Below are 11,814 nucleotides of genomic sequence, written 5' to 3' on the forward strand. Positions count from 1 at the left end.
TTGGTAAACCAATAACTAAATCTTTTGAAATCAATTAATTTAAATGTTCCATATTTATGTGGGCAATCCTTCTATGCCATAACCATGGATCATCATCCTTACTGAGAAAACATTGATCATGATTTTGTTTTTGATTTAAATCTATCATGTAAACATTATTTATTCTATAACCTATATGTTTTATATTCCTATCATGCTCATTTTCAATAACACATTTATTAGAATCAAATGATACCAGATAGCTTTTATCACATAATTGACTGACACTAAGCAAATTATGTTTAAGACCTTCAACAAGTAGAACATTCTCAATGGAGGAAGATGAGTTTGTACCTATTTTTCCAACTCCCAGAATTCTACCTTTATTGTTGTCACCATAAGTCACATGTCCGCTTTTCTTAGGAGAGATATGAGTGAACTTTGATGCATCTCCCATCATATGTTTAGAGCATCCGCTATCTATGTACCATTTCTTCTTTAAGGATACCTATATAATCATATTTGAGACTTAGGTACCCAAGCTTTATTGGGTCCTTGTCTTTTAGTTTTAACAAGAGATCCTTTTGGGACCCATATCATTTTAATATTGTTACTATTTTTCTTAAAGTAGCATGTAGAAGTACCATGCCCTTTCTTTCCACAATAAAAACAAGTTAAGAAAGAAGAACTATATTTTTGTGTGGATGCAAAGAAATTTTTATAAAATTTTTGTTGTTTATCAGGCTTATATCCTAATCCCGCCTTCTCAAAGACACATCTTTGCTTTCCTAATATGACATCTAAGTTACTTTTACCAATGGAAAATTTTGCAAGACAGTTTTTCAAATCTTTAATTTCTTCTATGTACTTGTTACAACAATTACATGAATTAGATATTTCTATACTATCATGCATGGTAGAAGAACGAATCGTATCATTTGATCTTAGAGTTATAACTTCAGTTTTGAGATTTTCTAATTCTTTATTTAATTTTAAAACTTATTTTTCTAAATCTGAAATTGTTTTCTTAGAAGATGAAACTAGTTTTGCAAGTTTAATTGATTATTTATGCAAATCAGCAAATGCATCTTGTAATTCATCAAATGAAATGGATAAGTTGTTATCAGGAGATGTTACCTCTTCATCGCTTTCATAACTCTTGGCCATTAGACTCAGGTTTACAACTTCATTTTCTGAATCTTCAGATGAGTCCATATCATTGTCATCCCATGTAATGTAGGCCTTCTTTGCCTTCTTTTTATTAAAAGCTTTCTTTTCATATTTCTCTATTCTTTTCTTGAAGATTGGGCAATCAACCCTCAGATGTCCAGGTTGATTGCATTCATAACATCTTAGAGTAGAGGATGAATCTTCTGCCCTTTTCTTATCACTCTCTTCTTGGATTAAAGATGAAGCTTTAAGAGCGATTACTTTCTTCTTCTTATCATTTTCTTCATGTTGATTCAATCTCATTAATTCCATTTCATGTTCCTGTGACCTTCCAAACAAAGTGGAAAGAGACATGTTAGATAGATCTCGTTATTCAGTAATGGTTGTTACCTTGGGTTGCCATTCCCTACTTAAGCATCTCAAAACTTTATTTATAAGATCTTCATTTGGAATGATTTCTCCTAAAGATGCAAGATGATTAATTATATGAGTGAACCTCTTTTGCATGTCTTGTATGCTTTCATTTGGATTCATTCTAAATAATTCATATTCATGAGTCAATGTATTTATCCTGGATCTTTTTACCTTCATGTGTTACTTGTAAAGTATCCCACATATCTTTTGCACTTTTACAATTTGATACCCTAAAGTACTCATCCATTCCTAAAGAAGATGTAATTATATTTTTGGCTTTTAAATTGTATTGAACTAATCTATTTTCTTCCTTACTCCATTCTTCCCTAGATTTTTCTATGGTTGTATTTCCTGTCACCATAGTAGGAATGTAGGGTCCAATTTCTATAGCTTCCCAGATATTCAGATCTATTGCCTCTATAAAAATTTGCATGCGGGTTTTCCAATAATGGTAACCCACGCCATTAAAAATAGGAGGCCTATTTATAGAATTCCCTTCGAGAAATAAATAATTTGATGATGCCATTATTTTTTAAGCTTCTAAAATTTATACAAGAATGTAGCTCTGATACCACTTGTTAGACAAGTGGCCTCAGATATCTTTAAGAAGGGGGTTGAATTAAGATATCAAAGACTATTCCCTAATTAAAATTGTAACTTTCTTCTTGAATTAATAATTTACCCTTAATATGAATTACTCAAAAGATAATTCAAAGTAAACTTTTTTAAAGCAAAAGATAAATGACAATAAATAAAAGAAGTTTAAGGGAAGAGAGAATGCAAACTCAGTTTTTATACTGGTTCGGCCACGTCCTGTGCCTATGTCTAGTCCCCAAGCAACCCACTTGAGATTTTCACTATCTTGTAAAATGTCTTTTACAAAGTCTGAACCACACAGGAACAACCCTTCTCTTGTGTTCAGAATTCCTTACAAGTCAAGAGACCCCCAGTCCCATAATCAATCTCTTTGAATAAGAAGAGGAAGAAGAAGAATTCTCTCTTTTAAGAGAAAGATATAACAATTAAAGATCACTCAAGATTCCTTATTGAATTTGCAAGTGCTTGGCCAAAGAATATTTTAGAGGATAAGACAATTTAGTGTTTGAGAGGATGAGACTCTTTATGCAGCAAAAACTCTGAGAAATTTCGTGTCCCATGTCACCTATATATAGGCCTTTGATGGCCATTCAAAAATATTTGAATAGATGTGATTGTTGGGAGTTATTTTTGAAAATTCCTTACTGGTAATCGATTACCAAAATGGTATAATCGATTACACAATTATTTTTCTAAAAAGTTGTGACTCTTCAGACTTGAAATTTGAATTTTAAGTTCTGGTAATCAATTACACACAAGCTGTAATCAATTACAATCTTTGAAATTTAAATTCAAATTTCTAAAGACTGTTACAGGCTTTTAAAATCAAATTCAAGATTTTAAGAACATTTCAGAAACTACTTTGGCCACTAGTAATCGATTACATCCTCTAGTAATCGATTACCAGAGAGTAAATACCATATTTTTGAAATTTCAAAAAGCTTTTTGGAAAATGTCTTTTGGCCAAACCTTTTGCATCATCAAGTAAAGAATGTTGTCTAAGACTCTAAGGACTAACTTCATCATTTATCTTGAATTTCTGAGTCCTTGACTTGGATTAAACTTGAGAAGCGCTTATCTTGTGGCATCATCAAAACTTCATATTAAGTATGCTTCTACATGAGGTACATACTTAACTGTATTCTTAAGGGTTTTAATTTTTGTTGAATCCTTTCAAATTTGCTTCTTATCTAATGCCCTTGCGTAGTATTTTGTTTGATTTATATGAAGGGCGCAAATTTTGTGTACACGTTTATGTGGTTTGTGTTGACATATATAACTAATATTTTGATTTAGTTTATAGACCAACCACATTTCACCATAAATTTTATTCATGTATTGGAATTTAGTGCAATACCAGTAGTTTATGGACAACCTTGTACACTATAATCCACTTGTTCACTGTCCTCAAAAGTTCTTATGTTCTTGTTGAATTATTTTTAGAGATTAACTTTGAAATTCATGCAGCTTATGTTGAGTTAGGGGTCTGACAGGGACAAATCTGTCTTAAATTCTTAATGGATTGTATTTCATGTCATTTTGGTGTTATTGAAGAAGATGGTTGTGAAAATTTGTTTTTAAGTTATTGGATGTAACTCATTATGTACCTCCATTGGTGTAGATAGTTAACTACTAATGCTTCATTGTCCAGCTAGTAATGAAACTTCAAATTTATCTAGTTTTCAAACATGATTTGATGTGTTACAAGTTATGCTACTAGATGAGGTCTATCACATGCTGTAAATATCAGAATAAGCAGAGTGGCTCAAACATTTTAATTTGGGCCATATAATTTTTATTTGATGTTCCCCACCCGTCATTGGCATAGGAACCCCTCTCTTGACAAGGCTAACATACCTTGGCCTATAAGTTTGACCCAAAACTCCTTCAAAATTATCAGTACCTTTCTTAAACCAGAACTGTGTCTCCAAATGAGCAAAAGCATAATTTGCTGGCAACTGGTAATTGTGAACCTTGGTGCAAGTTCTGTCCAATTGGCTAGTGAGACACTCTATTGCCTGCAATGACAAAAGTGTGTGTGTCAAACATGACAGCAAGTGGTTCCAGTCCAATTGAATTTAAAACACTTTACACCATCAATACTTTTAATTTAGAGAGTGTAAAAACACTTTACTGTATCAATACATTTAAGTTAAAACTTTCTTCTCTCATCAAAAATCATAAATAATAGTAGGTATAACTTTTAAAGCAGGCATTGGTAAAAGTTAACAAAGTTACCATATTGTTAGGAGCAAAACCAGAACAGACACAAAACCAGAAACAGGCACAAAGACACTAGTATTCAAGGCCTAGTGCTACCTCTAGAATCAGATAGAAAGGAGACAATGATATTTCATAACTTGTCTGCCTTCTTATGATACTTAGTAGCTATATATAGGCACGATTGAGGCACTCTGCTCCTCAATTCTTAGCAACAACAGAATTATAACAAAATGCTAACAAATAACATAATTGCAATTACAAGGAAATCATGGCAGACAACTTTTCAAAATGCCCACTACTTTTCAACTAGCTCAACACTTTCCATTATCAGCTACACATAGTCCCTGAAGTGCTTTGGAAAGAGATACTATGGTCCCTATCAAGTTGTAGCACAAACTGGAAGAGCTGCTTACAATTCTGGAAAGAGAGTTTTTTTTCCTTTGGAAGTATTGGCTTGCTTATTTTTTCTGAAGAAAAAGGAGGGGGAAAAAGTAAAAGGAAAATATGTGCTGTTGAAAGATACAAACCAACCCAGTATACAATAATACATATTCAACCACATTGTTCAATTTTGGATATGAAAACTAGTTTTTGTGCATTTCATTTTCCCAATTTGCTTTTCAAGAGCTTGTCTTTCGTTTGAATTGAACTCTTCTTGCCATTCATGATCCTCAGGCTTTGCCTTAACAAGTCAAATTCCCCCTCCTTTTTGTACTTTTCTTTCTCCATTGAAAGCAATTGAGTTTTTAAGGCCTTGATGGTTTCTTCCTTTTCTTGCAACTCCTTTTTCATATTTTCCATTTGGATGTCATTTTCCTCTACTTTCCAATACAAACCATCCCCTATGAAACACAACCAACAAATCAAATAAGCCCAACCAAATAAAAAAAACAACACACACATTTACCTCAACCTTGTGTAGTTAGTTATATTAGTAACATGTTGAAAATTCCTAAAGAGCAAATTAAAAATTAAATAATAACCAAACCATTAAACTTCTTAATTGGGCTAGGAATTAAGCCCTACCAGCCACAAACCACTTTTCAAAAACATAACGTAAAAGCACAAGGCAAGTCACCATGAATTCTTGTTCTGCAAATTATAAATTTCTTAAATAAGTACAAAAAGTAGAGAGGGAGAGCGAGAGAGACCATCATATGTTCTTTGAATGAGTTCATCTAGCTCAGTCTTAATTGCAAGATAAAGTTGCTTCCACTTCTCCATAGCTTCATCTCTCCTTGCTCTCTCCTCCTTCATCTGCTAAACCTAGAGCTTAGTTCCCATCAATTCGCACTCTTTCTCACTGTTCTTCTCCATCATTCCAACCTCAATCTCTCTTATCTTCTCATCTTTCTCTTCCACCAAACTTCTCAATTGCTTCACTTCCTCTCTCAGCCTCTTCCCCTTTTATTTGATGTATTCTTAACACTAAGAATGAAATCTTGCATGGCAGCTCGATCATCAGCCCTTATTTTCGTGACACAACCTATTCAGACATAAAATAAAAATAATTCAGATGGTTCACTAATTGATCAAGTTCCATTGTAAATTATACAAAGCAGCTACTGTATATTATGTGGAATCATCAGTTCAGATAGTTAAGGTTACAAATGTATGAGTGAAGAGAGGAAAGAGGTCAAAACCACACACACAAATTTACAACCACCACCACCAAAGCCTTTTTCCCACTAGGTTCTATAGAAATCAAATTATGCCATGTGTTCTATCATGAATCCTTAGAAATCCATTTATAGATTTATTTTTAATGGTTTCACCTAGACCTTTGTTGGTCTCCTAGTCCTACATCTAATTATATGGCTATCCAGCAACTGGTTCACTCCATAGTCCATACTATGTTTGTATTAGCCTTCTTCTCACAAGGCCAAACCACCTTAGGCAAGTTATTAATTCTTTTGCTCGATAGATGCTACCCTACTTTCTGTCTAATGTATGCATTTTTTATCCTCTATCTTGTATGTACACTCATCTACCACAACATTCTTATGTATGCAACAGTAAGTTTAATAGTTTATGCTTCTAGTGACTGTCTTTATAGGCCAACATTCTGCTCCATAGTCCATACAGCATCAAAATATTATGGTTGAAACTCGAGTGGTAGAAATGATTAAAATAAAGCAAACAGAACATATTTGTCTTGCATATATGATAAATGAGGAATGTAAGAATACCCATAGTGCTTGTGACTTTATCTAGAGTGATTCAATCATATCTTAGATATCACTGTCAAACAAGCTTTTTTAACCATGTTTTACCTTCTCATATGGACAAAGAATATCCTCAACCTCATCCTTTTCCTATGCCATTAATGTTGTATGTTTTCACATTTCCTAGTTGGAGCATCTGAATATAAGGCTTAAGGATAAAACTAAATCTGACCCAATCATTATACAATCAATCTTTAAAACCTTAAATTCATTGTATCCTATCATTTAAGACTACAACTAAATTCCATTAAATATCTTCATTTATTTTTTTACCTTCCCCTAAAACCAAAATAGAGCTCAAGATATTGCCTCCAACATAAAAAAAAAAACAAAAAATCAAGGATTTAGCAACTTCACTAAGGGAGGTAAGAGTAGTAAGGCAAAAATCATTTGTTCTCTCCAAATACAGTGGCTATTATTCTATCTCTACGTACCCCTTAGCTATATATTCACATGAACCTGACATGCTATTATGGCAATATTGTGAGGATGACAGTTATAACGTCAAATCTGGTCACCAAATGGCAAGAATGAAGTATAGTGTAAAGGCTAAATCTACAAAGCGCATTCTATTATGAATGAGAGAGGACATTGTCTGATATTTGTAGCATTATTTGGGCAAAATGGTTCAGTCGTAACCAACTACGTACTACACAATGGCAGGTTTATGAATTTTCATTAGGTTATTGCAAAAGCAAGCAATCAACACATAACTGTCCCTAAGAAATTAGAGAAAGAGTCCACTTTCCCAGCTAAATGGTAGTGCCCTGGGTTGAACATAATCAAGATAAACCTTAATGCTTTGAGAAAAATAAAAGCACAAGTGTGGCATTAATTTGTTGCAAGAAACCATGATGGGGAGGTTCTCCGTGTAGCTAGCCACAAGTTCTGCAGAGATGATTTATACACTAAAAGTTGCAAAAGCTTTGTGTTTCAAATGGGTTATTCGTTTGGCAGGAGAGTTCTATTTCACAAACTTAGAGTGTGTTTGCTTACATGCTGTGGGGAGTTGGCATGCATTCCAAAGTGTTATTTTGTGAGAAGATGGGGGGCTTGTGTTGATGCGCACGATAAAATAAACACGCTTATAGTCTTTGAAGCTGACTGTCTTTAGCTGGTACATGCTTTGAACAATAATACATCTTTTAACATGAGTTATTTTTCTTGAATCATGGCAAATTGTAAATATTTTAGTAATTCACCACTTGTGTTTATTAAGAGGGATGGGAATAAGGTAGCACATCAATTGGTTATTATAGCCTTTGACTTAGGAGAAAGAGTTTGGGTTGAAGAGGTGCCTTATTAATTACAGCCTTTAATTTTTTTATGTACAAATTTATTTTGATGAACAATAAATTAAAATTTTCCCTTAAAAAATGTCAGCAACACATTTTGACATCTACAGTTAAATTTAGAGTTAAGTTTAGTGCTAATTCATAAGGGCAAAATAGGCAACAAGTTTGTAGCCTACAAGCATAGCCACTAAAGCAACAAAAGATAATAATGGCAGTCAAGTAATGGGCATGTCATATGTATTGCTTATTAACATAATTTGTTGTAGTTTAATGTCTAGTTACAAAAATGCCATCCGTTGAAAACCCATATCCACTGCTTTTACCCGATCACAAATACATATGTCGTCTGTGTGTTAGAATTTATTTTCTTTTGACAACTGTACTCCTACTTTGGTGTTAAACACACTTTATTGTATGTAGGTAGTACTATTAAATCGTCTATCGTCTGTTAAGGATACCAAAAAAGTTCTTCATGGTTCACTAAACATACACTCATCTTATAATTACCGGCGTTACCGCAGCCAAAGTTTTTGTTAGTAGCTTCTTTCGAGGTATGTATGTCATTCTGACACTTATGCCATTATTTATTACATTTGTTGTTGAAATGTGAGTATTGTTTAATATTACATGTTTCTACATTGTGAGAAAACCATAGTTTTCCGTTTGAGATTGAATACAACGATTAATATGGAAAGTTTGGATTAATTGTTGTATTGAATCTTAAATTGTCTGTTTGGATAGTGTGGGAAGACTAATTATTCTTACTTAATTCTTACTTATAAGTTAAGTATGTTGTGTTAATTTTGACTAAATTTCGGTTTAGTGCATCTTGCTTTGTTCTCCAGGTGCATACATGATCGTGGTGAATTGATGTCACCGCTTTCATGTCATGTACTTGGAGACCAAAGTGAAATGTTGCCGAAATTTCATCAAATTTAACATAACCATCTTAACTTGTTTGTGTGAATCAAGTAAAAATTTGTCTTCCCGAATGGGATAGGGTCACACCTTTTTATGAAAAAATAAAGCTTGTCATGCGTATCGGATAATCTACCCCGTGTGTCAGTACACCAAAGATGGATCAAAGTTGGATGAAAGCAACATACATAAGTGACGAGTATGAGAACGGGGTTGAAGAATTCTTGCAATTTGCCCAACAAAATTCACCAGAAATGGGTGGAGTATATTTTTGTCCATGTGTTAAATGTTTGAATGGGCGACGATAATCATTGAATGACATTAGAACACATCTTATATGAGATGGTATCAGTCATACTTATACAAAAATGGATATGACAAGGTGACTTACCACAAATGTTAATAGTCCCTCCGACAAATGCAGTTGATGTACAAGTCGGTGATCGTATAGAAGACATGCTCTGCGATCTTGGACAAGAGGGTTTTAGGCAAGCACATGCACCTTATTATGAAAAATTAGAAACTGATTCTAAGAAGCCATTGTATCTCGGATGCACAAACTTCACACGGTTATCGGGGGTGTTAGCTTTGGTGAATTTGATAGCAAGATTTGGGTGGAGTGACAAAAGCTTCAATGAATTACTTTTGTTATTGAAGAATATGCTTCCTGTGGATAACACGTTACCCAAGAATCATTACGAGGCCAAGAAGATTTTATGTCCTATGGGTATGGAATACCAAAAAGTACATGCTTGCCCTAATGATTGAATTTTGTATAGAAATCAGTTTGCACAAATGCGCAACTGCCCTACATGTAGGGTGTCATGCTACAAAGTGAAGTATGACGAATGCAGTGATGATGCAACCACATACAAGGATCGTCCAGCAAAGGTGTGTTGGTATCTTCTAGTAATACCAAGGTTTAAGCGATTGTTTGCTAATGCACGTGACACAAAAAACCTAACATGGCATGCTGATGGGAGGATAAATGATGGATTGCTCTGTCATCATGCTGATTCTCCCTAATGGAAGACAATTGATCAGTTGTATCCAGAATTTGGATAGGATCCTAGAAACCTAAGGGTTGGTCTTGCTTCTGACGAAATTAATCCTTTTAGTAACTTGAGTTGCAGCCATAGTTCATGGTCTATTTTGCTGATGATTTACAACCTTCCTCCTTGGTTGTGCATCAAGCGAAAATACATTATGTTGTGTATGATGATAGCCAGTCCAAGACAGCCAGGAAATGACATTGATGTCTATCTTGCTCCCTTGATTGAAGACCTGACAAAATTGCAGGCAGAAGGGGTTGATGTGTATGATGCCAATCTTCAGCAGAGCTTCAGGTTGCGTGCAATGATATTTTGCACCATTAACGACTTTCCAGCTTATGGGAATTTGAGTGGATATAGTGTCAAAGGCCACCATGCATGTCTTATATGTGAAGAAAGACACAAGTTACATCCAACTAAAGCATGGAAAGAAGACAGTGTATACAAGACATCGAAGATTTTTAAAGCCTTATCACCCATATCGGCGAATGCAGACAACATTTAATGGAACATCTGAGATTGATAGTGCACCGAAGCCATTGTCTGTACACAAAGTTTTTGATCGAGTGAAGGACATCATAACTATGTTTGGGAAGACACAAAAAAAGGATGGGTCCGACAAGAACATTTGGAAGAAAAGTTCAATATTCTTTGATCTGCCTTACTTGTGTGATCTACATGTGCGACATTGTTTAGATGTTATGCATGTCGAGAAAAATGTGTGTGATAGTTTAATTGGCACTCTTCTTAACATTAAAGGCAAGACAAAAGATTGTTTGAAATGTCGTCAAGATTACGCAGAAATGGGTATATGACCACAGTTGCATCCAGTATCACAAGGTCATCGAACGCATTTGCCCCCAGCCTCTCATATGATGTCAACGACCAAGAAAAAAATTTTTTGTCATTGTCTTAAAAATGTTAAAGTCCCACAAGGATACTCTTCAAATATCAAGAGCCTTGTATCTGCCAACAATCTGAAATTGGTTGGGTTGAAGTCTCATGATTGTCACATTTTAATGCAACAATTATTGCCTGTAGCCCTTGGCGGTATATTGCCTGACAAAGTTAGGGTTTCCATAACTCGGTTGTGTTTCTTCTTAAATGAAATCTACAGCAAAGTCATCAACCCTCAACAATTGGATGATTTGGAAAATAAGGCTTCCATTATCATTTGTCAATTGGATATGTATTTTCCACCATCATTTTTTGACATTATGATTCACTTAGTTTTTCATCTTGTACGAGAGATACGGTTATGTGGACCCGTCTTTCTGCGGTGGATGTATCCAGTTGAGCAGTACATGAAGGTCTTGAAAAGTTATACCAAGAATCAATATTGACTGAAAGCAAGCATTGTCGAATGTTATGTCGCAGAAGAAGTTATTAAGTTTTGTTCTGAGTACATAGAAACTACTACACTTGTCGGCCTTCTTGAAAGTCGTCATGAGCCTACACGACAAGGTAGGGGAACACGAGGATTAAATGTTGTAACCATGGATCACCAACAGGTCTCACAAGCGCATCTATATGTACTAAACAACACAATAGAGGTTATCGCATACATAGATGCTCACAAAGAAAGTGCCACAGCTACACACCCAAACATGAATATGATGAGGGTGTTGCAAAAGCACAATAGGACTTTCATTAATTGGTTTAGAAAAACAATATTCTCTAATGATAGTGCTTCTAAAACATTAACATTGTTAGCTATTGGGCCAAATCTCAATGTCCTGACTTGGAAGGGATATGATATCAACAACTATTCCTTCTACACAAAGTCACAGGATGATAAAAGTACCGTGCAAAACAGTGGGGTGACCGTTGATGCTCATTCAGATTACTTTAGTAGTTCATTAGATAATAATTTGATTCGAGCGTCCATGCCTTAATTTGGAGTGATTGAAGAAATCTGTGAGCTTGGTTATGGTAAATTTA

At 34.5% G+C, this 11,814-nt stretch overlaps 1 protein-coding gene across 1 annotated transcript; it reads right to left on the reverse strand.

Annotated features, from left to right (window-relative positions):
- Positions 1-4,821: 4,821 nt before the first annotated feature.
- On the reverse strand, positions 4,822-5,789 carry LOC100804745 (uncharacterized). The gene is made up of 2 exons (XM_014766879.2): positions 5,535-5,789; positions 4,822-5,225 (listed from the first exon to the last, which is right to left on the reverse strand). Exons 1-2 carry the CDS (start codon positions 5,638-5,640, stop codon positions 4,984-4,986), a joined length of 348 nt encoding a protein of 115 aa, XP_014622365.2. The 5' UTR covers positions 5,641-5,789; the 3' UTR covers positions 4,822-4,983.
- Positions 5,790-11,814: the final 6,025 nt, after the last annotated feature.

This window comes from Glycine max, chromosome 14, assembly GCF_000004515.6.
Source record: "Glycine max cultivar Williams 82 chromosome 14, Glycine_max_v4.0, whole genome shotgun sequence".
Taxonomy (NCBI): Eukaryota; Viridiplantae; Streptophyta; class Magnoliopsida; order Fabales; family Fabaceae; genus Glycine; species Glycine max.

What these genes read in the sequence shown, in the direction of transcription:
- LOC100804745 (XM_014766879.2), bottom strand. Translation starts at nt 5,640, where the DNA reads ATGAAGGAGGAGAGAGCAAGGAGAGATGAAGCTATGGAGAAGTGGAAG. An exon ending in CATTCAAAGAACATATGATG is followed by an intron (nt 5,226 to 5,534) that starts GTCTCTCTCGCT and finishes TGTGTTTCATAG; the next exon opens with GGGATGGTTTGTATTGGAAA.